General features: G+C 45.6%; 1 protein-coding gene and 4 pseudogenes across 1 annotated transcript; 4 read left to right on the top strand and 1 right to left on the bottom strand.

Annotated features, from left to right (window-relative positions):
- Positions 1 to 314: 314 nt before the first annotated feature.
- On the bottom strand, positions 315 to 863 carry LOC128309192 (uncharacterized; annotated as a pseudogene).
- A 9,700-nt stretch (positions 864 to 10,563) lies between these two features.
- On the top strand, positions 10,564 to 11,564 carry LOC128309191 (uncharacterized; annotated as a pseudogene).
- Positions 11,565 to 17,500: 5,936 nt separating this feature from the next.
- LOC128309190 (uncharacterized) lies at positions 17,501 to 18,501 on the top strand (annotated as a pseudogene).
- A 997-nt stretch (positions 18,502 to 19,498) lies between these two features.
- Positions 19,499 to 21,953, top strand: LOC128309189 (uncharacterized; the record flags this gene model as incomplete). The annotated part of the gene is made up of 3 exons (XM_053045578.1): positions 19,499 to 19,735; positions 21,819 to 21,845; positions 21,894 to 21,953. Coding segments are annotated over exons 1-3 (324 nt in total), but the record flags the coding sequence as incomplete, so codon positions are not given.
- A 2,492-nt stretch (positions 21,954 to 24,445) lies between these two features.
- Positions 24,446 to 25,446, top strand: LOC128309188 (uncharacterized; annotated as a pseudogene).
- The last annotated feature ends 405 nt before the right edge of the window (positions 25,447 to 25,851 follow it).

Below are 25,851 nucleotides of genomic sequence, written 5' to 3'. Positions count from 1 at the left end.
GGACGCATCGATGCTTGCCAGCACATCAGTGACGAAATGAAACGGCCCATCATCCTGCCGAAAACTGGTCACCTCACGGACCTGATTATCGATGATTATCATCGACGGTACCAACATGCAAATCATCAAACCGTGATGAACGAAGTACGACAAAAATTCGACGTTCCGGCTTTGAGAAGCGCTTGCCATAGGATACGGAACAACTGCGCAACGTGCAAGATCCGTAACGCTACACCTACGGTGCCAATGATGAGTGGGCTTCCCGCCGCCCGTCTTTCTCCATTCTGTAGACCATTCTCATTTACGGGAATCGACTACTTCGGACCATTCCTCGTCGCTGTTGGACGGAGACAGGAAAAGCGCTGGGGTGTATTGTTCACCTGCTTAACCATCCGAGCGATACACATCGAAGTGGCATCCAGCCTGTCAACCAGCTCCTGCATAATCGCGTTAAGAAACTTCATCGCCCGGCGCGGTACCCCATTGGAGATCTACTCGGATAAGGGTACCAACTTCATAGGTGCAAATCGAGAACTGAAGGAAGCCATAGCCAAGATAAACACCAACGAGCTGATTGAAGTAATGCACCTTCCGGACACGAAATGGAACTTCAACCCGCCGGCTGCCCCACATTTTGGCGGGGCATGGGAGAGATTAGTGCAAACCGTGAAGCACACGCTGAACAACATGCGTTTTACACGTACTCCATCTGATGCGGTGTTTACAAACTGGTTGATAGAGGTCGAAATGATTGTAAACTCGAGACCGCTTACACAGGTTCCGGTAGAAAATGAAGAAGAAGCACCATTGACTCCAAACCACTTTATTTTAGGATCGTCGGCTGGGACCAAACCTCTAAGCATCTTAGACGATTCAGCAGCTTGCCTACGAAACAACTGGAAAGCATCACAGGCTTACGCGAACGTTTTCTGGCGCAGATGGGTCGCCTCATATCTACCGACTCTTACCAGACGAAGTAAGTGGTTCCAGACGCAGCGAACCTTGAAGGAAGACGATCTAGTCTTGATTGTGGACGACAACCTCCCGCGCGGATGCTGGCCGAAGGGACGCGTGGTACGGACGGTACCTTCGAAAGACGGAGAAATACGGCGAGTACACGTAAAATTGGCAAACGGAAAGGTTTTAGAGCGCCCGGCAGTGAAAATAGCTGTTGTTGACATCGAACCACGAGATGGTGTTTTGACAGTTCAAAACACCGGGGTCCAGTGTTGCGAGCAACGGTTCATTTGAACCAACAGCAGCCCGTTCAGTAGGTTTACGCTAGGTGGCGCTCGCGTAGCAGGATCGTGCGCTCTTCTCACGTATTCCCGTTCTGGGAAAACGGGAGAGAATGCCGATAAAAGCAGCGCGCAGGGACAGCTAGGGTCTTTTTCGATACCAGCTTAGGCAAAGGATAGAAGTTTTTTTAACCACGCATTCCACCCCCTATTTACCACATTCATCTAAGAATAAAAAGTGTTAAGAGAAACTATTTGTGTCGGCTTGGCTGTCGAGAAGCGGTTGCTGGACGCGACCTTTGTTGCTGGACGCAACAAACACACAACAGTAGAACTTGCCGGCTAGAGTCCGTTTGCTGGTCAGCTTCTTCGGCCGCGACCACCTTTATGAATTTAGCCACCTGTTTGTAAAAAGCACCGGTACGGCGTTTGCGGTTCAAATCACTCACGTTGATAATATAAACATGTTTGAACACTTTCGATGTAATCACTGGAGTTGGTTGCTTGTGTAGTGTCTTGTTTTTTTGGATGATGCAAAATACAGTTTCTTAAAGTTAAAGCAACCGATCCTTTTGTGATATACGTGCCGGTACCGTTCGTTACCATAATGACCTCTTTGTAATAATGACTCCGTATAGTGTTACACGCCTAAGTGTTTGAAATAGTAGAAATTATACATTAAACCTTCTTCTACATATCGTGCCATATAACTTATGACAGGATTTTCATCCGAAACATCAGTGCCCTTGCAATACCATCCAGTTCCTCATATCAAAAACCGGTGCAAAAATGTAGTGCTTCACACGGTAAATTTGACGAAGAAAATGCACATGTGTGTGCGCAATATCCAATAATGAGCACGAGCGAGAGCGCATGACGCCGAAGAAGCGAACAGCATGAAAATATCGTTCAGTCATCGAGCGAGCTTTCGATTCGGCGAGAGAGCAAGCAGGAGAGCAGAAAGAGCACTCTTTAATTTTGGCCGTTGGAAGTCTAATTGCTCTCTTTGGGTAAGTTCGCTGGTCGACTGTTTAAGTTCGCTGGTCGACGAGTTCGATAGCGTTCCATACCAGTTGCTATAAAAACGCAATAATTCATCTATTCTCTCTCCCGCTCCACAGCGCAATAACTCACTCAACAATGACCATAAAATACTTGTTTCCACTAGGTGTGGTGTTCTGCATGGGTCCACAAATATCTGTATGAATGATGTCAAGAACCTGCGACGACTTTCGTTGGATAACAGGAGGAAACGGCAAACGAACCGACTTTGCTTACATACAAAAATCCCACACCAATCGTAGTCCACCCTCAAACCTGTAGCCATTTCTTCCTTTAGCACACGTTCAGCAGCAGCCCAATCTCGATGTCCAAATCGTCTGTGCCAATGGTGCTGGTAATTTATTTTATGCTGGCCATACAATGCCGTCATCGAAGTTTCGACTACGTTGAGATAATACAACCCGCTGTGACGTGTTCCGGAAGCAACCACTACACCATCTGTGTTGACGATTTTACACCCATCATTATCGAAAGACACCTTCAGTCTTTTCGTTGCCAACTTCCCGACCGATATCAAGTTTGTGGAGAGCCCTGGTACGAATTTGACATCGTTCATTTCAATCTTCATGACTTTGGCGGAACCGTTTATACCATACAGCACACCATTTCCTTCCCCTTTGATTTATGTCTTTTTGCCGTTTGCCATGGTAATGAATCCACTGTCAAATTTTTCCAGTGATTCGAAACATGGCTGATCGTTCTTGTTGACACGACATATCAACAGAGAAACAGATAGGATGACAGTTACTGGGAATCGATCAAGAACGATCGATTTCCGTTTGATAGAGAATCAATAAACGCATCGAAAAACACCGCGCGTCGATGACAGGGTTCAGCAGAAGGAAAGGGTCAAAGGGCAGCGTTCGGTGGCAAAGGATTCGAACGAATCAGAACGCGTGAATTCGAAATGCCCAAATAAGGAGCGAAAGAAGGCATGTGTTAAGGGACGATACGCGGACGATAGCAACACGTTCATCAGTAGCGATTTAGATTCCCAGGAGAACGGAATTTGTAAAAAGTGTTCCAGATCTAGGACTAAATAAACTGATCTTAGCTACACAAATCGTTCGTTAATCTTACAGAAAATCGCTGCCACAACCACCTATGAAGAATTGTAAACAATACCTATACGCTGACGATTTTGCCATCATATCGTCATCAAAACAACCAAAAGCAATACTAAAATCGCTAAACAACGCGTTAAAAAAGTATAGTAAATTTTGCAACAAATGGAAACTGAAAGTAAATGGAAATAAATCAGAAGCTATTTTCTTTACTAAATACATCAGTAGACATCCCCAACGTAGTTTAAAAATAAATAACACAGGCATTCCATGGAAAAATCATGTAAAATACTCAGGAATTACCTTGGATCCACGTGTAGCGAGCAGGACGCCACCTGGCGCAAATAGGCGTAGCAGGAGTAAATGATCCTTGGGAATTAGGAGACAGGGACAGAAACAGAATTGAATAGGACAGCTAGGGGTGCACGTTGCACCAGGATATAAAAGTGTTGGCGTGTTTAATCCCGCTCTCTGCTCCTGCCAACGTCAAGCACGTCACTACGCACGATTTCCACTACGCACCGCGTGTGCTCGTTAAGCATGTGTATACGGTGAAAAAAACCTCCGCATACAGTTCCGCGTTCGAACGTGTGTGCCTTCGAGTAGGGCTACCACGTGCAGTAGTGTGTAGTGCAGTAGGGCGTAGGTAAAGTGCCGCGCGTACCTAATATGGAACACACAACACCAGCAGAACGATCGATAGCGCACGCTACCCGCGCCGCGTCGTTGCGAGTGAACGACACACACGCACACTGAGCGAAATTGAGTGCGCACCGACAGGGTCGTCAAATCCAAAAAAGCAGGACAACGTTTTTCTCTGCTGCGATCACCACTTAGTGCACTCTACATAGAGTGTGATAGTGCTACACAGTGTTTCTTAGTGTGTGCATCATCATCGCCGTAGTCGAGCACAGGAAATCGCCATAATTTTCCGCACGTGCTCCGGCCATCGACACCGCAGCCGGATCCGTGTGCACGATTGTGAGCAGCCGCCAATGCCATCGTAAGGCCGAACAGGGAACCGCCATCGCTTTCCCCACGTGGCACCGCCATCGAAATCGCAGCCGGACCGGTGCCGATGATCCCGGACCCTCGTGCTACCGCCATCGATACAAGGACGCCGCCATCTTACCCTCGTACTACCGCCATCGCTACAAGGACGCCGCCATCTTACCCTCGTGCTACCGCCATCGATACAAGAACGCCGCCATCTTACCCTCGTGCTATCGCCATCGCTACAAGGACGCCGCCATCTTACTTATCTTACCGCCATCCATTTCTTACTACTAACTAACGAGGATGATGCATAGTCCACCGAACCCAGGGGTTTCAGGAGGAGACCCCGCCGCGTTGATAACCTCTAGTACCGGGAGAGCAGCCCCTGGCTTACTAACAATCGAACCACCTGTCTTGCGCGATTCCTCAACCGATCCGCCGGAATTTCAATTAGAGATTGTCAACAACATGCGCCTCAGACCACCCGAGTTGGACATTACCGACATCCATACCTTTTTCTACGCATTGGAAAATTGGTTTGACGCATGGAATATCGCTCCGAGTCACCACGTGAAGCGTTTTAACATACTAAAAACACAAATTCCTACGCAAATTCTACCCCAGTTGCGCCATCTTCTCGATAACGTGCTCAATGCTGAACGCTACGAAGCGGCAAAAAGGTCAATTGGTCAACATTTCGAGGAGTCCCAGCGTAGTCGTTTGTACCAATTACTGTCCGATATGAACCTCGGTTACCGAAAACCGTCCCAATTGTTAGAATGGATGCGACGCACAGCAAACGGGGCAATCACGGACTCCAGCTTGATCGATCTCTGGATAGGACGTTTGCCGCCATATATACAATCCGCGGTGATCGCTGCCCCGCCAAATGCGGAGGACAAGATAAAGGTGGCCGATTCTGTCCAAGATTCATTCCATTTGTACCACCGAACGGGTACATACCAACAGGTGTCAGAGGTTCGAAGTGGGGAAGTGGACCGCCTCACGAGACAAGTAACGGAATTAACGCAGCGTTTAGACGTCGTCCTGAATCAATTATATAACGTACGCAACCGATCGCGATCACGCATCCGCGCACAGCCAAACCAACCCACCAGTATCGCCGCAAACGACTTGTGTTACTATCACCAGCGCTACGGTCAACAAGTACGCAACTACCGAGCCCCGTGTTCATTTGTTAACCGTCAGCAACGTAACAATGAATCTTCGACGTATGCTTGACAATATTTGTGAGATATTCGGCAACAACCAGTCCATTCTATTTCATCGACAACCCATCGCCTCGTCATAGTAGACCGCAAAACAAACCACCCATTTTTGATAGATACTGGTGCCGACGTCTCCGTCATTCCACGAGAGCACAGTGGTGCTCTCCATAAGCCATCGTCCATGAAACTTTTCGCCGCTAACAGCACGCCAATCGCGGTATACGGTGAGTCGCTTCGGACTTTAGACCTGCGTTTGCCTTGTAGACGCTGTTCGGGCTGTTCGAGTACCTCACAATGCCCTTCGGCCCGAGAAACGCGGCGCAAACATTTCAACGGCATATCCACGATGTTCTTCGAGGACTCGACTTCGTGTTCCCGTACATTGACGACATGATTATCGCTTCGTAGACACCAGAAGAACACCACGAACACCAGCGTCAGTTATTCCAGCGCCTTGAGCGACACCATTTGGCCATCAATTCAGCCAAATGCGAATTCAACCGGACCGAAATCGCCTTTTTAGGACACCTAGTGAATGCAGAAGGTATTCGTCCTCTCCTGGAACGCGTAGCAACTATTACCGAGTTAACCATTGCGAGGAACTTTTCTAACTCCATCACAGTTGTGGGTCTAGTTAATTACTATCGTCGCTTCTTACCACACGCCCTAGATATGCAAGGCAGCTTATTGGAGATGAGGCCTGGAACTCGAAAAAAGGATAAAACACCGATCATCTGAACACCCCAGTCGACCATTCACGCATTCACTCGCTGCAAGGAGCAGCTTCGACAAGCAGCATTGATGGTTCACCTTATCCCGAACGCAAACCTCTCGCTTTGGACAGACGCTTCCGATTTTGCCGCCGGAGCCATTTTGCACCAAAGAGTAGACGACCAACTCCAACCACTAGGTTTCTTTTCAAGGAAATTCGTAAAGGCACAGAGGAATTACTCGACCTACGACCGTGAGTTAGCGGCTATTTATCTCGCCGTACGCCATTTTCGGTACCAGTTAGAGGGCAGGGAATTCCGTATCTATACAGACCATAAGCCTTTAACGTGCGCTTTTCGACTAACGCACGATAATGCCTCGCCGCGAAGAGCTAGACAGCTTGACTTTATAGCTCAATTTTCGACCGTTATATGCCACGTCTCTGGGGAGCCAATTATTACAGCCGATTTGCTTCCACGTATCGAAGTGGTGACCCGCGATCCCGAGCCTATCGCGATACTGAACCAGAAAATGAAATCCGATCTTTTCCTCCAGAAGACGCCGATCCCCGGTAGTACCAAAGCGCTATACGCAGACTGCCCTGGCGCAATAGTTCGACCGTATACTACCAAATCATTTCGCAAACAGCTGCTCCACGCCGTTCACGACATAAGTCATCCCGGAGCACAAGCCACAATTCGTGAATTCGTGAGAAACTGTTTGGCTTGCCAACGTGCTAAGGTCGGTCGCCACACCAAAAGCCCGCTCACGCCGTATCCGGCCACGCAGGACAGGTTCAGCCACATCAACATCGACATTATCGGACCTTTCCCAGTAAGCAACGGAAACCGATACTGCCTCACAATCATCGACCGATTCACCCGCTTGCCCGAAGCAGTGCCGATACCGGACATCACCGCATCAACTGTGACCACAGCGTTGCTGTATCATTGGATCGCCCGATTTGGAGTTCCATCTATAATAACAACGGACCAAGGAAGACAGCTCGAGTCGTTATTGTTCAGCGAGTTGAATCGAGCCCTCGGAACGAAGCACATACGGACGACTGCCTACCACCCGCAAGCTAATAGGCTAATTGAGAGATGGCACCGCACTCTCAAAGCAGCGATTAGTTGCAAGGACTCGACTAGGCGGAGTGAACACCTCCCTTAATACTGCTTGGCCTGCGCACATCTTTTTAAAGCGAGATCCAAGCATCACCGGCCGAACTCATGTATGGTACGACTCTCACCATTCCCGCCGAATTTTTTTCCAGGCAACCACAACCAGTATTGGCTGAGCAATCCGATTTTGCCAGGACATTACGGGAAGCAATGAGCAAAATTCGACCACCTGACACCGCTTGGCACACCAACCGAACAGCTTTCGTCCATCGCGATCTTAACAAATGCACCCATGTATTTGTTCGCAACGACATCGTCCGTCCTGCCCTAACAACCCCGTATCGTGGTCCATACAAAATACACGAAATCCTAAGTTTTTTAGATACAAATAAATGGACGACCTTCGCTAATATCAGTCTTCACTTAGCCACCGACGCAATCGGATGTATTTTTAGCTTACTAGCTAACGAGTGCAAGTGATAAACACGACAATTAGGAAAGAGTCGTCGACCCAAGCCACTCGGCCTCCTGCAATGGTCCGTAGCAATATCCGAGCGTCCAAACGGGCAAAGTCTGTCACCATCCCACTAGCCGAGTCCAAATGCATGAGGAATTCTGCAGCGAGTGATGTGAAAACAAACAACGGATTTGATCTCCTCTCCGATAATGAGGTCGATATGGATACGGTGCTCTCGAAACCGCACCACAACCAGCGATCTACACAACCAAGCGTAAACGCTCATCCGCTTAGCTCACGCATCCCACCAATAATAGTTATGGGTACCAGTGTCAGCGACGTTCACAGACGTATTAGGGCTCATTCAATTATTGCGTAACGCAAAAATTGTTAATTTTCTACCCCCTCCCCGCCTATAGTAACAAAACGTAACACTGGACGCAACCCCCCTCCATTAATTACGTAACATTTCGTTGACCCCCCCCCCCTTGTTTTAAAAAAAATCAAATTGTTTTAAAAAAAATCAATTCAAATCGTATTCCGACTAATGCAAAAAGAAACAAACAAACTACATAATAAATTTACTACTCACGCCAGGCTGACTTGCTTGATCGTTGCTAATAATTTAAAGCGATTTTAGAACCTACTTCTATCTATACCGCTACGATTCTGCATACGATACTTCATTAACCATGTTTGTTTTCAGGCTGTCAGTATCTTTCATCAATATAATTGGCATCATTGACATGTACCAAGTTAACTAAACCAAGGTTGGATAGGTTCTGGATAAAGATATTAATTTCCGGAAGACGCTTTGTACACAAGTCTTCAACACCACAGATCCCAAACGAAGGATTCATTCGCTAATCGTCCATTCAAAAAAGCTTAAGAAGCTCGTTTGATAAGCTCGTAATCTATTAAGAAAAGGAATTCGTACGTAAATTATTTATCAGTACTATTCCTGTCTTATTTATCTAGCAACCTTTTATTTGCGTATTCGTCTTCTGTTAATTCTCATTATTCATTTACTTTTTTGACTAACTTTTTTCATAAAATACAGATTTAAAGGATCTAAAACACTGGCGAAAGTATAAATAAATTTCTTGGTAAACTAGATTTAGTGAATAATTTTCAGTTGAACGAAGCTGGGAGTATATAGAACTTATATAGCTCTAGTACTTACATACGCCTGTGAGACATGGACTTTGTCCAAAACCGACGAAACCCTCTTAGCCGCGTTCGAGAGGAAGATGCTCAGAAGGTTTTTTGGCCCCGTATGTGTGGAAGGACAATGGAGCCGCTACAATGATGAGCTCTATGAGTTGTACGGCGAACCTACCGTCGTACAGCGGATTAGACCAGTCTGAGCTCCGGTGGGCTGGTCATGTCATAAAATGACACCGGACGACCCTGTCCAAAAAACCGTTTTAGGTCGTCCGCATGGACAGAGGAGGCTTGGTAGGCCCAAATTAAGTTAGAGGGATGCCGTTGATGAGTCCAACAGACATATCGGGATTAAGGATTGGCTAACGACGGCGCTCGACCGTAGGTGGTTTAGAGGACTCCTGCAGCAGGCCAAGACCATGAAGTGCCGGAAAACTCAAAACTCAAACCCATTGTTATCATTTAACACCGAGTTGATCTTCATTAATTTAGAATGTCAGTAAAACATTGCATTTGGTTAGGAAAAAAACGGTTAAATTTAATTGATAAGCATCGTAAAATTCAGCACCATTAAAATCAACTATTTTAGGTGTTATGCTGACTTCAAACGCGGTCATACACGTACCGATCATGATGCAGCACTCTAATGTTAACAACCACGTACCTGGGCTAAGCCTTACATTTTATAAAAGAAATTGTGGTATTGTTTCGTGTCGTAAAATTTACAGATTTTATGCTGGTCATTTGTGCTTTTGATTATTATTTTTATATTGCAAACGCAACTATATCAAACATGTAGCAAAAAAGCTCTTCATCGTCAAATTTAGTACTTGACATTTTCTACCTCAACGTTATTCGTACCTTAAACACTAATTCATTCATATGAATTTTGATTATTTTATAATGCATTTAATTTTATTTTATTGTAGTAATATTCGCTTGGTGGCTGACACCATTTTACCATTAACAATTTCGGTGGATGGATTGCCGCTTCACAAAAGTTTGCGCAAGACATTTTGGTCCATTCTGATGAATGTTCATACAATGCCACACATAAAACCCATGACGGTGGCAATATTTTTTGGCAACAGCAAACCCGATTCAGCCCATACTTGGAGCCCATACTTTCAGAGTACTTGGAGAAATTAGTCCAAGAATTGAATGAGCCTATGGATCGAGGCGTAACATTGGGCCGTGACAGGGCAGTCGTAAAAATAAGTGTTCGTGCTTTTGTAGCCGATTCACTTGCACGCGCTTTTATTAAGGGAGAATATGAAACGTTTAAAAGATGACTGAAATAATAATTGTTACTTTTTTAAATTTCAAGGTATGGCAGGGCATGGAGGCAAACATGGCTGTTTGAAGTGTACGGTTGTTGATTACCGTCACCCAACATCTCGAACAGTCTGCTTTCCCAGCGTGTCTGGCCCGCTTAGGACCGACGCTGGTTTCCGTCAAGAGATTTATGGAGAGCATCATAAAGAGCTTTCACCTCTGCTGCATCTGCATAGATTTGATATGGTGAAGATGGTCATCATTGGCGACCGTGTGCACATTATAGATTTTGGTGGGATGCGAAAATTGCTGTAGGGGTGGACGTTTGGTTTATGGGAAGCAAACAAGTGGTCCGTGCAAGAGTTTAAAGATATCTCTAACCATTTGAAAAGCATTGCTTTGCCATCGGAGATCCATCGCAAGCCTCGCAGGTTGGATGATTTAAAGCTTTAGAAAGCATCTGAATACAGTTCTTTCTTTCACTATACCGGTGCAGTCGTATTGAAAGACAGGATCAGTCCAGTGCAATATGACCACTTCATGCTTTTTTTCTGCGCAGTCACATAATTTTCTTCCAATGCATACAAAAACCATTGGAATGTAGCTGGTCAAATGATGGAACAATTTGTTACCGACTATGCTGAAATCTACGGGGAGGGTTATGTGAGTAGCAATATCCACAATTTGCTGCATATACACGAGGAGGTTCAACAATTCGGTCCCCTCTGTACAATGACGGCATCCATTTGAAAATGCGCTTCAGTATATAAAGCGCCTTGTCCGAAGTGGTTGGAAAAACCTGGAGCAAGTTCGAAATCGGCTGTCCGAATTAGAATTTTTAAAAGCTCCGGATGAAATTGAAAATTTTGTATGTAATATTTCCGGCCACGGCGATAACATTACCCTGCATATGGAACATTATATATTGCAGAAAGCTTTTCGAAATAGTTTCTTACTTTCGGCAGAGTACGAAGTTATTAAGTATTGCTCGGCAGCGAGGGTAACTTCTTCTGTTAATGTTTATGGCCAAAAACTATTAGAAACGGAGGAATGTTTTATATACCCATACTCTTCTGCTAATATGTGCATATGTCAGGATAACATAAATAATATATATGCAACCATAATCGAACTAGATCCCTGCAGTATTTTTTTGCAAGCTTGTGGCCATACCCATCGGTCCAAGTGGTGAAACAAGGTTCACTTCGTTAGTTCACACTATCAAAAGTGGGGATATAATATAGGGCATGACAAAGTTATAGCTTTAGAATAGTTTTAGTGCGCTCGAATCCAATACTACTCTAGATTTCATGAATCATTATTTTTTCCATAAAAAAGCTCCCTTTGCAAACTTTTATGTTGACATAGGTATACATTAAATGGTGGTGTGAGAGATATTCTCACGTAATCACTGGCTGTGATACGGAATTTTGTAAATTTTCTACTTCACCAAAAGGACTGTGTGTCTCGGGCGCCGTTCTGTTTGATACTGTTTATTCACTTGTCAAGAGAGTTCATTTTACAAAAGAGTTCATTTTACAATGCTCGGTATCGATTGTCCAAAGTGTCTAGTTGAGTTCTTAGTATGAAATATTTCATGAAACGTTTCCATAACTATAAGTGCAATCAAATTCATGAAACTATTCCCTTTCAATTATTGCAAATTATTCCCTTTAATTTTCCACACTCACTTTCCATAGTGACTCACTTTCCAACTTACGCGAGTTTTAGCTTTGTTGCCTTTATTCCAAAAAACAGGTGCTTTGAGTGCGAGCGTGGTGATGCGAGCACTAAAACTCGTCCTGTCTCCTCGGTGGTTGGATGGAAAAGAGAGCGATCACATGACGTAACTCACGCATGATCCTTTTGCCGGATGTGGATCCTGACGTTTTCATCCAACCTGCGTTTACAGGCGTAGGTACGAGCGTTTAGCGCTAACAACGAGAGTGGATGTTCGTCGTGTGTGTAATGTTGAAAAAAGTAACAACAAACGGATTGTTGTTACCACACGAAGAGCCTAGACCGGCTACGGAAATTAAGCGTCGTGCATCCTTTAAAGGGCCAGCAAGCAAGCCGAAGCAGGTGGAAAGGGTTACCGAATGCCCTAGAGAGCAACCTGTTTTACCGCACGCAGCAGCAACCGCCCTATAGCCCGATGTATACAGTTTATTAACAGATGTAAAGCGTAGCGTAGATAGCTTAACTGGTGAAATATCAAACTTGCGAAAGGATATTACAAAAATGGAAAAGCGTATAGGAACGTTAGAAGCTGTAATTTCTGAAGTACAAAACACCGTTTGCGATCGAGACAAGGGAAATATTATCAGGTCGCAGTTTGAGTTCGAAAAAATATCCAGTGAAGATGACCTAGCTGTATTTGAGGAAAGGATGTCAACGGATGCTGAATATTATGAAAAAGTTGCGGATTGGCTTGATACGGTCGTTATAGAACAGGATCCGTTCAATAGAATGCACCTGGCATTGGATTTGGTTTTCGAAAAATCGTTTTTGCCTTTATGTAGTTGGCGAGGCGGTTCAATGCCAGGTGAAAGAAAAATTCCCATGGCAGCTCAAGTTTCTGTGCTTAGGCTTTTCAAGCAGGTGGCAAGCAATCGCTACAGTATAGGAACTGATAAATTGGTTCATGATTTTTTCCTAAGAAAACTTAGATATGCTACAAATAGAATTTCATTACAAAACTCTAATAGATCGCGATGTCATCGAAGGGACACGTTATGAGACGGTATTTGTTAGGTGCTTTGTTATGTATTTTATGTTTTAATTATGTATTAATTTTTATATATTTCCGTGTTTAAGTAAAGAAAATATGTTGCAAACTAAATTATTTGACAACCTTTATGCGGCATAAATTAGTCGTTTTGTGCTTTCCTTGACTTTGATGTTTTCCATGTGTATCATATTTTAACAAAAAATGTATCAAACAAATCAACATGTTCAACAAAAAAAACTTATCGTCGGTTCTGAAATTTGTAGCTATTCAAGAATGTCACAGTAGCGCAATACGTAACACTTACACTTAGTACAGCATGGACGATTAACGCGTCGTAATTGTATACATTATTACCCAACTAACAAAAACAGAAGTCAAGTCTTAGAACTATGGATGCAAAGACAACATGGCTTGCTTGTCAAAAATAATTAAATAAGTAACATTCATAATAATTAATACTTCGTAGTAAACTAAACAATCATGACATTCCAGCTCGTTTGCCTATGACAAAGTATGCAGGAGGGGTGTTATTATAAGTCCTTCTCCATTGTCTATTTGTCTAAAGAAGCTTGCATTTTATACCACGATCATCTAATTTTATAATGAATCGAGAAAGGTCCTCTATATTAGTCCTAAACGTATGCAGTACGGTAGAAGGAAACGAATTCACCCGAGACAGTTCGTATGATTTTTGGAACTGATATGCGTACACAGCTATTGTTGATCCTTCTAGTGCAGCACGGCAATATTTCATTATCGTATTATTTTTTGTAAAAACCATTCGTTTCGATGACCTTGTTTTAATATAAAATCAGATTTTATATTATTTATTATTCTTTTAAATTATTCGTAACGAGCAGAGGATATTTTTTGATCTGTGGTCCTATGTTGGTAATTTTACAATGTAATTCTCTGCTAGTCGATTTACCACTTGTTCCAAGCTTCGGCTACCACTCCGCAGCAAACGTTTAATGCGTTGCAGGTCGTTTTCAAAAGGATAGGATGATACCTCCTCCAAAGAACCGAACCTACACACGTCATCGTAAACATGTTGGATGTTATGGACGTTACTTGAAATTAGAGTTTCGTCATACTACAAGTCGAACTCATTCACGAATTTATCCAACATTTCCCCTGCCTGTTCCCAATGTTGTTCGTATGTTTGAGAGGAAAGGAGTGTAATTCCACAGTATAACAGCAGGAAATGTTGGTAGTGTTGGTAGAAGGAATAGTATCTTTGAGGACTACGACGCTCACGCAATGTAAGAACGTGCGTAGTTCTGTGCCTTTCCAGTAATGTAAGTACTTAAGACTTCGCATCTGTCGGTGGATTTCAGACGGAAGCTCCAAGTATTCTAAAAAATTGGATATTGCATTGGTCTGTTCCACGCTCCACTTTGTTCCGAATCCGACACGTCCATGCATCCACCCGTTTAACAGCTTTTTCATCACTCCCAGGTCGATCAAATGTAAACGGTTGGAAACAATTACATCGCGAATCACGTCAAAATTTACAATATCTGTCAGGGGAGTTGGTCTTCTGATATGCATCGGGTATTCATTATTTTTTAATTTCAAATCGGTGCGCTTTTTTGTAATACATCCTTCTTGTCGCAGAATCGTATGTACCGATAGTCTCACATTTGATACAGCCGCTCGTACCATTGTAAGACACAACACCTAAAAAAAATTCAATTAGAGCTAGCAACAACAAGAATTTGTTCAATACATACCTTTGATGAACCCACGCGCAGGAAAATCAACGATAATTGCCCGTAAGTTTAATTTATAATTGTTTCCATTGATATTTAAACCATTTTCCTGCAACAGGTTGATTTCTACGACAAATGGCCGCAGGTATTGCTCCACTGCAGCAGCAGCAGCAGCAGCAGCAGCAGCAGCAGCAGCAGCAGCAGCAGCAGCAGCAGCAGCAGCAGCAGCAGCAGCAATATCAGCAGCAGCAATATCAGCAGCAGCAGCAGCAGCAGCGACCGCAGCAGAAGCGACGGGGAAGCCGTCGCACTCGACGCGATGTTGTGGAGGTTGTGCCAGCAGAAGGCAAGACCTGGACAGAGGTCTACTGCCAGCTTCGCCGTGCACCAGAGCTGGCGGACATTCAAGACGCGATCGGAGTCGGTCGACGAACTGCAAAGCAGGCTCTTCGCATGAAATTAACCACAAAGGTGGACAGCGTAGCGATTGCCTCCCGCATTCAGGAGGTAATCGGAGAGGCGGGATCGGCGCGCCGGATGACGCAGATGACAGAGGTGATTGTCACAGACGTCGACAACTGCGCCACGGAAGAGGACATCCGGGCGGCGCTCGCAGCTCAACAGGTGCCATCGGCGGACATTGCGTTCGTTAGTATGTGGGAGCTTTCAGACGCCACTAAGAGAGCGCGTGTTCGCCTCTCGCTCGACAAGGCGAAGCTGCTAATTGGAAAGCGGATGAAGGTGCTGTACACCATCTGCTGGGTGAAGGAGGCACCGGCACCGGACATGGAGCGTCTTCGGTGTTATCGCTGCTTGGAGCGGGGCCATCTCTCTCGGGATTGCCGGAACCCAACGGATCGTTCTAATATCTGCATCCGTTGTGGCACCGAGGGACACGTGGCTTCCACCTGCAAGGAGGAAGTCCGATGTGCGATGTGCCGAGACTCACACCGTGTGGGCAGTATAGAGTGTTCACAGGCCACGCACAGAAGATGGTGAAAGTCCTGCAAGTGAACATCGGCAGAGGGGCCACGGCCCAAAACCTGCTAGTGCAGGCAGCGAAGGAGGAAAAGGTGGAGGTGGTGCTCATTTCGGAGTTGTTTCACGTACCACCCAACAACGGCAGCTGGGTTGCTGATGCGTCGGAGAAAGTAGCAGTGGTGGCCACGGGCTCCCGCCCTATCCAACGAGTGTGGAGCAGTAATGTTCCTGGGTTGGTGGCTGCCAACGTAGGTGGCATCACCTACATCAGCTGCTACGCCTCGCCCCGAATGTCGTTGGCGGAGTTCGAGAGTTTCCTGCCGGCCGTCGAGGTTGAGGCCCGGTCCCATCCACATGTCGTCCTGGCTGGGGATTTCAACGCTTGGCATGTGGAGTGGGGAAGTGCTCGACAAAGCGGAAGGGCGAGGAACTCCATGATCTGGTGGAGCAGCTCGGGCTGATTGTGCTCAACCGCGGAAATGTTCCAACATTTGTTGGGAACGGAGTTGCGCGGGAGAGCGTTGTGGACGATAGTTTCGCTAGCCCATCACTCGTCCGGGGGAGTACCTGGGAGGTATTGGATCGTTATTCTGCCAGCGATCATCGGTACGTAGTGTTTGATGTGGAACTCCCAAGCACGAATCAAGGTGGATGTCAGCAGCAGCAGCAGCAACAACATCAGCAGCCGCCGCATCGGCAGCAGCAGTATCGAAGGCCACAGCACGCTCGGCAACACCACAAGCCACGCTGGCGACGTGCTGGACGCAAGTGGAAGGTGCAGCAGTTCGAGACGGAAGCGTTTAAGACTGCGTTGGAAGCAACCCATTTCCAGGCTCGGGCAGTCTCTCCAACCACGCTTACATTGGCTCTCTCCAGGGCGTGCGATGAGACGATGGAACGCGTCAGTTCAACGTCGTCACTCCATCAAGCACGCACGCGGGCCTACTGGTGGACGCCGGAGATCGAGCGCTTACGTGAGCGGTGCAAATGTGCCAATGACCGTGCCCGTACTCTCACGGACCCAGAGGAAAGGGCAGCAGCAGCCGCTGTACATATGCAGTGGCGAAAGGCATTGGCCATTGCCATACGACAAAGCAAGGAGGGGAGCTTCGCAGAGCTTATTCGCGAAACGGAGGAGAACGTGTTCGGATCGGCGTACCAGGTCGTCATGGCGCGATTTCGGGGCAGCTATATTCCCCCGGAAACTGATCCCACCATCCTGGGGCGGATTGTTGACGACTTGTTCCCCGAGCACCCAGATGCCGAGCTGCATTCAACGTGGAACGGAGACACCGAGGGCGTGCGTCCGGTCACGGAGTCGGAGCTAGTCGTCATCGCCAACACCTTGGTGGCGAGGAAGGCTCCGGGGTTGGATGGTGTCAGCAACCCAGTGCTCCGAACGGCTATAAGGGAGTACCTGGAAGTATTCCGACGCGTGTACCAGCAGTGTCTGGACACAGGGGTATTCCCTCGAGAGTGGAAGACGTCCCGGTTGGTGCTGTTGCCGAAACCAGGGAAGCCACCGGGCGAATCATCGAGCAAACGCCCGCTTGGTATGATACCAAGACCGGCCCGGCATGGAGGCAAACATGGCTGTTTGAAGTGTACGGTTGTTGATTACCGTCACCCAACATCTCGAACAGTCTGCTTTCCCAGCGTGTCTGGCCCGCTTAGGACCGACGCTGGTTTCCGTCAAGAGATTTATGGAGAGCATCATAAAGAGCTTTCACCTCTGCTGCATCTGCATAGATTTGATATGGTGAAGATGGTCATCATTGGCGACCGTGTGCACATTATAGATTTTGGTGGGATGCGAAAATTGCTGTAGGGGTGGACGTTTGGTTTATGGGGAACAAACAAGTGGTCCGTGCAAGAGTTTAAAGATATCTCTAACCATTTGGAAAGCATTGCTTTGCCATCGGAGATCCATCGCAAGCCTCGCAGGTTGGATGATTCAAAGCTTTAGAAAGCATCTGAATACAGTTCTTTCTTTCACTTTACCGGTGCAGTCGTATTGAAAGACAGGATCAGTCCAGTGCAATATGACCACTTCATGCTTTTTTTCTGCGCAGTCACATAATTTTCTTCCAATGCATACAAAAACCATTGGAATGTAGCTGGTCAAATGATGGAACAATTTGTTACCGACTATGCTGAAATCTACGGGGAGGGTTATGTGAGTAGCAATATCCACAATTTGCTGCATATACACGAGGAGGTTCAACAATTCGGTCCCCTCTGTACAATGACGGCATCCATTTGAAAATGCGCTTCAGTATATAAAGCGCCTTGTCCGAAGTGGTTGGAAAAACCTGGAGCAAGTTCGAAATCGGCTGTCCGAATTAGAATTTTTAAAAGCTCCGGATGAAATTGAAAATTTTGTATGTAATATTTCCGGCCACGGCGATAACATTACCCTGCATATGGAACATTATATATTGCAGAAAGCTTTTCGAAATAGTTTCTTACTTTCGGCAGAGTACGAAGTTATTAAGTATTGCTCGGCAGCGAGGGTAACTTCTTCTGTTAAAGTTTATGGCCAAAAACTATTAGAAACGGAGGAATGTTTTATATACCCATACTCTTCTGCTAATATGTGCATATGTCAGGATAACATAAATAATATATATGCAACCATAATCGAACTAGATCCCTGCAGTATTTTTTTGCAAGCTTGTGGCCATACCCATCGGTCCAAGTGATGAAACAAGGTTCACTCAGTTAGTTCACACTTTCAAAAGTGGGGATATAATGTAGGGCATGACAAAGTTATAGCTTTAGAATAGTTTTAGTGCGCTCGAATCCAATACTACTCTAGATTTCATGAATCATTATTTTTTCCATAAAAAAGCTCCCTTTGCAAACTTTTATGTTGACATAGGTATACATTAAATGGTGGTGTGAGAGATATTCTCACGTAATCACTAGCTGTGATACGGAATTTTGTAGATTTTCTACTTCACCAAAAGGACTGTGTGTCTCGGGCGCCGTTCTGTTTGATACTGTTTATTCACTTGTCAAGAGAGTTCATTTTACAAAAGAGTTCATTTTACAATGCTCGGTATCGATTGTCCAAAGTGTCTAGTTGAGTTCTTAGTATGAAATATTTCATGAAACGTTTCCATAACTATAAGTGCAATCAAATTCATGAAACTATTCCCTTTCAATTATTGCAAATTATTCCCTTTAATTTTCCACACTCACTTTCCATAGTGACTCACTTTCCAACTTACGCGAGTTTTAGCTTTGTTGCCTTTATTCCAAAAAACAGGTGCTTTGAGTGCGAGCGTGGTGATGCGAGCACTAAAACTCGTCCTGTCTCCTCGGTGGTTGGATGGAAAAGAGAGCGATCACATGACGTAACTCACGCATGATCCTTTTGCCGGATGTGGATCCTGACGTTTTCATCCAACCTGCGTTTACAGGCGTAGGTACGAGCGTTTAGCGCTAACAACGAGAGTGGATGTTCGTCGTGTGTGTAATGTTGAAAAAAGTAACAACAAACGGATTGTTGTTACCACACGAAGAGCCTAGACCGGCTACGGAAATTAAGCGTCGTGCATCCTTTAAAGGGCCAGCAAGCAAGCCGAAGCAGGTGGAAAGGGTTACCGAATGCCCTAGAGAGCAACCTGTTTTACCGCACGCAGCAGCAACCGCCCTATAGCCCGATGTATACAGTTTATTAACAGATGTAAAGCGTAGCGTAGATAGCTTAACTGGTGAAATATCAAACTTGCGAAAGGATATTACAAAAATGGAAAAGCGTATAGGAACGTTAGAAGCTGTAATTTCTGAAGTACAAAACACCGTTTGCGATCGAGACAAGGGAAATATTATCAGGTCGCAGTTTGAGTTCGAAAAAATATCCAGTGAAGATGACCTAGCTGTATTTGAGGAAAGGATGTCAACGGATGCTGAATATTATGAAAAAGTTGCGGATTGGCTTGATACGGTCGTTATAGAACAGGATCCGTTCAATAGAATGCACCTGGCATTGGATTTGGTTTTCGAAAAATCGTTTTTGCCTTTATGTAGTTGGCGAGGCGGTTCAATGCCAGGTGAAAGAAAAATTCCCATGGCAGCTCAAGTTTCTGTGCTTAGGCTTTTCAAGCAGGTGGCAAGCAATCGCTACAGTATAGGAACTGATAAATTGGTTCATGATTTTTTCCTAAGAAAACTTAGATATGCTACAAATAGAATTTCATTACAAAACTCTAATAGATCGCGATGTCATCGAAGGGACACGTTATGAGACGGTATTTGTTAGGTGCTTTGTTATGTATTTTATGTTTTAATTATGTATTAATTTTTATATATTTCCGTGTTTAAGTAAAGAAAATATGTTGCAAACTAAATTATTTGACAACCTTTATGCGGCATAAATTAGTCGTTTTGTGCTTTCCTTGACTTTGATGTTTTCCATGTGTATCATATTTTAACAAAAAATGTATCAAACAAATCAACATGTTCAACAAAAAAAACTTATCGTCGGTTCTGAAATTTGTAGCTATTCAAGAATGTCACAGTAGCGCAATACGTAACACTTACACTTAGTACAGCATGGACGATTAACGCGTCGTAATTGTATACATTATTACCCAACTAACAAAAACAGAAGTCAAGTCTTAGAACTATGGATGCAAAGACAACATGGCTTGCTTGTCAAAAATAATTAAATAAGTAACATTCATAATAATTAATACTTCGTAGTAAACTAAACAATCATGACATTCCAGCTCGTTTGCCTATGACAAAGTATGCAGGAGGGGTGTTATTATAAGTCCTTCTCCATTGTCTATTTGTCTAAAGAAGCTTGCATTTTATACCACGATCATCTAATTTTATAATGAATCGAGAAAGGTCCTCTATATTAGTCCTAAACGTATGCAGTACGGTAGAAGGAAACGAATTCACCCGAGACAGTTCGTATGATTTTTGGAACTGATATGCGTACACAGCTATTGTTGATCCTTCTAGTGCAGCACGGCAATATTTCATTATCGTATTATTTTTTGTAAAAACCATTCGTTTCGATGACCTTGTTTTAATATAAAATCAGATTTTATATTATTTATTATTCTTTTAAATTATTCGTAACGAGCAGAGGATATTTTTTGATCTGTGGTCCTATGTTGGTAATTTTACAATGTAATTCTCTGCTAGTCGATTTACCACTTGTTCCAAGCTTCGGCTACCACTCCGCAGCAAACGTTTAATGCGTTGCAGGTCGTTTTCAAAAGGATAGGATGATACCTCCTCCAAAGAACCGAACCTACACACGTCATCGTAAACATGTTGGATGTTATGGACGTTACTTGAAATTAGAGTTTTGTCATACCACAAGTCGAACTCATTCACGAATTTATCCAACATTTCCCCTGCCTGTTCCCAATGTTGTTCGTATGTTTGAGAGGAAAGGAGTGTAATTCCACAGTATAACAGCAGGAAATGTTGGTAGTGTTGGTAGAAGGAATAGTATCTTTGAGGACTACGACGCTCACGCAATGTAAGAACGTGCGTAGTTCTGTGCCTTTCCAGTAATGTAAGTACTTAAGACTTCGCATCTGTCGGTGGATTTCAGACGGAAGCTCCAAGTATTCTAAAAAATTGGATATTGCATTGGTCTGTTCCACGCTCCACTTTGTTCCGAATCCGACACGTCCATGCATCCACCCGTTTAACAGCTTTTTCATCACTCCCAGGTCGATCAAATGTAAACGGTTGGAAACAATTACATCGCGAATCACGTCAAAATTTACAATATCTGTCAGGGGAGTTGGTCTTCTGATATGCATCGGGTATTCATTATTTTTTAATTTCAAATCGGTGCGCTTTTTTGTAATACATCCTTCTTGTCGCAGAATCGTATGTACCGATAGTCTCACATTTGATACAGCCGCTCGTACCATTGTAAGACACAACACCTAAAAAAAATTCAATTAGAGCTAGCAACAACAAGAATTTGTTCAATACATACCTTTGATGAACCCACGCGCAGGAAAATCAACGATAATTGCCCGTAAGTTTAATTTATAATTGTTTCCATTGATATTTAAACCATTTTCCTGCAACAGGTTGATTTCTACGACAAATGGCCGCAGGTATTGCTCCACTGCAGCAGCAGCAGCAGCAGCAGCAGCAGCAGCAGCAGCAGCAGCAGCAGCAGCAGCAGCAGCAGCAGCAGCAGCAGCAGCAGCAGCAGCAGCAATATCAGCAGCAGCAATATCAGCAGCAGCAGCAGCAGCAGCGACCGCAGCAGAAGCGACGGGGAAGCCGTCGCACTCGACGCGATGTTGTGGAGGTTGTGCCAGCAGAAGGCAAGACCTGGACAGAGGTCTACTGCCAGCTTCGCCGTGCACCAGAGCTGGCGGACATTCAAGACGCGATCGGAGTCGGTCGACGAACTGCAAAGCAGGATGAAATTAACCACAAAGGTGGACAGCGTAGCGATTGCCTCCCGCATTCAGGAGGTAATCGGAGAGGCGGGATCGGCGCGCCGGATGACGCAGATGACAGAGGTGATTGTCACAGACGTCGACAACTGCGCCACGGAAGAGGACATCCGGGCGGCGCTCGCAGCTCAACAGGTGCCATCGGCGGACATTGCGTTCGTTAGTATGTGGGAGCTTTCAGACGCCACTAAGAGAGCGCGTGTTCGCCTCTCGCTCGACAAGGCGAAGCTGCTAATTGGAAAGCGGATGAAGGTGCTGTACACCATCTGCTGGGTGAAGGAGGCACCGGCACCGGACATGGAGCGTCTTCGGTGTTATCGCTGCTTGGAGCGGGGCCATCTCTCTCGGGATTGCCGGAACCCAACGGATCGTTCTAATATCTGCATCCGTTGTGGCACCGAGGGACACGTGGCTTCCACCTGCAAGGAGGAAGTCCGATGTGCGATGTGCCGAGACTCACACCGTGTGGGCAGTATAGAGTGTTCACAGGCCACGCACAGAAGATGGTGAAAGTCCTGCAAGTGAACATCGGCAGAGGGGCCACGGCCCAAAACCTGCTAGTGCAGGCAGCGAAGGAGGAAAAGGTGGAGGTGGTGCTCATTTCGGAGTTGTTTCACGTACCACCCAACAACGGCAGCTGGGTTGCTGATGCGTCGGAGAAAGTAGCAGTGGTGGCCACGGGCTCCCGCCCTATCCAACGAGTGTGGAGCAGTAATGTTCCTGGGTTGGTGGCTGCCAACGTAGGTGGCATCACCTACATCAGCTGCTACGCCTCGCCCCGAATGTCGTTGGCGGAGTTCGAGAGTTTCCTGCAGGCCGTCGAGGTTGAGGCCCGGTCCCATCCACATGTCGTCCTGGCTGGGGATTTCAACGCTTGGCATGTGGAGTGGGGAAGTGCTCGGACAAAGCGGAAGGGCGAGGAACTCCATGATCTGGTGGAGCAGCTCGGGCTGATTGTGCTCAACCGCGGAAATGTTCCAACATTTGTTGGGAACGGAGTTGCGCGGGAGAGCGTTGTGGACGATAGTTTCGCTAGCCCATCACTCGTCCGGGGGAGTACCTGGGAGGTATTGGATCGTTATTCTGCCAGCGATCATCGGTACGTAGTGTTTGATGTGGAACTCCCAAGCACGAATCAAGGTGGATGTCAGCAGCAGCAGCAGCAACAACATCAGCAGCCGCCGCATCGGCAGCAGCAGTATCGAAGGCCACAGCACGCTCGGCAACACCACAAGCCACGCTGGCGACGTGCTGGACGCAAGTGGAAGGTGCAGCAGTTCGAGACGGAAGCGTTTAAGACTGCGTTGGAAGCAACCCATTTCCAGGCTCGGGCAGTCTCTCCAACCACGCTTACATTGGCTCTCTCCAGGGCGTGCGATGAGACGATGGAACGCGTCAGTTCAACGTCGTCACTCCATCAAGCACGCACGCGGGCCTACTGGTGGACGCCGGAGATCGAGCGCTTACGTGAGCGGTGCAAATGTGCCAATGACCGTGCCCGTACTCTCACGGACCCAGAGGAAAGGGCAGCAGCAGCCGCTGTACATATGCAGTGGCGAAAGGCATTGGCCATTGCCATACGACAAAGCAAGGAGGGGAGCTTCGCAGAGCTTATTCGCGAAACGGAGGAGAACGTGTTCGGATCGGCGTACCAGGTCGTCATGGCGCGATTTCGGGGCAGCTATATTCCCCCGGAAACTGATCCCACCATCCTGGGGCGGATTGTTGACGACTTGTTCCCCGAGCACCCAGATGCCGAGCTGCATTCAACGTGGAACGGAGACACCGAGGGCGTGCGTCCGGTCACGGAGTCGGAGCTAGTCGTCATCGCCAACACCTTGGTGGCGAGGAAGGCTCCGGGGTTGGATGGTGTCAGCAACCCAGTGCTCCGAACGGCTATAAGGGAGTACCTGGAAGTATTCCGACGCGTGTACCAGCAGTGTCTGGACACAGGGGTATTCCCTCGAGAGTGGAAGACGTCCCGGTTGGTGCTGTTGCCGAAACCAGGGAAGCCACCGGGCGAATCATCGAGCAAACGCCCGCTTGGTATGATACCAAGACCGGCCCGGCATGGAGGCAAACATGGCTGTTTGAAGTGTACGGTTGTTGATTACCGTCACCCAACATCTCGAACAGTCTGCTTTCCCAGCGTGTCTGGCCCGCTTAGGACCGACGCTGGTTTCCGTCAAGAGATTTATGGAGAGCATCATAAAGAGCTTTCACCTCTGCTGCATCTGCATAGATTTGATATGGTGAAGATGGTCATCATTGGCGACCGTGTGCACATTATAGATTTTGGTGGGATGCGAAAATTGCTGTAGGGGTGGACGTTTGGTTTATGGGGAACAAACAAGTGGTCCGTGCAAGAGTTTAAAGATATCTCTAACCATTTGGAAAGCATTGCTTTGCCATCGGAGATCCATCGCAAGCCTCGCAGGTTGGATGATTCAAAGCTTTAGAAAGCATCTGAATACAGTTCTTTCTTTCACTTTACCGGTGCAGTCGTATTGAAAGACAGGATCAGTCCAGTGCAATATGACCACTTCATGCTTTTTTTCTGCGCAGTCACATAATTTTCTTCCAATGCATACAAAAACCATTGGAATGTAGCTGGTCAAATGATGGAACAATTTGTTACCGACTATGCTGAAATCTACGGGGAGGGTTATGTGAGTAGCAATATCCACAATTTGCTGCATATACACGAGGAGGTTCAACAATTCGGTCCCCTCTGTACAATGACGGCATCCATTTGAAAATGCGCTTCAGTATATAAAGCGCCTTGTCCGAAGTGGTTGGAAAAACCTGGAGCAAGTTCGAAATCGGCTGTCCGAATTAGAATTTTTAAAAGCTCCGGATGAAATTGAAAATTTTGTATGTAATATTTCCGGCCACGGCGATAACATTACCCTGCATATGGAACATTATATATTGCAGAAAGCTTTTCGAAATAGTTTCTTACTTTCGGCAGAGTACGAAGTTATTAAGTATTGCTCGGCAGCGAGGGTAACTTCTTCTGTTAATGTTTATGGCCAAAAACTATTAGAAACGGAGGAATGTTTTATATACCCATACTCTTCTGCTAATATGTGCATATGTCAGGATAACATAAATAATATATATGCAACCATAATCGAACTAGATCCCTGCAGTATTTTTTTGCAAGCTTGTGGCCATACCCATCGGTCCAAGTGATGAAACAAGGTTCACTCAGTTAGTTCACACTTTCAAAAGTGGGGATATAATGTAGGGCATGACAAAGTTATAGCTTTAGAATAGTTTTAGTGCGCTCGAATCCAATACTACTCTAGATTTCATGAATCATTATTTTTTCCATAAAAAAGCTCCCTTTGCAAACTTTTATGTTGACATAGGTATACATTAAATGGTGGTGTGAGAGATATTCTCACGTAATCACTGGCTGTGATACGGAATTTTGTAAATTTTCTACTTCACCAAAAGGACTGTGTGTCTCGGGCGCCGTTCTGTTTGATACTGTTTATTCACTTGTCAAGAGAGTTCATTTTACAAAAGAGTTCATTTTACAATGCTCGGTATCGATTGTCCAAAGTGTCTAGTTCAGTTCTTAGTATGAAATATTTCATGAAACGTTTCCATAACTATAAGTGCAATCAAATTCATGAAACTATTCCCT

This window comes from Anopheles moucheti, unplaced genomic scaffold (genome assembly GCF_943734755.1).
Source record: "Anopheles moucheti unplaced genomic scaffold, idAnoMoucSN_F20_07 scaffold_24_ctg1, whole genome shotgun sequence".
NCBI classification, from domain to species: domain Eukaryota; kingdom Metazoa; phylum Arthropoda; class Insecta; order Diptera; family Culicidae; genus Anopheles; species Anopheles moucheti.
Note: the sequence above shows the minus strand (reverse complement) of the source record. Positions and strands in the feature narration are given on the sequence as shown.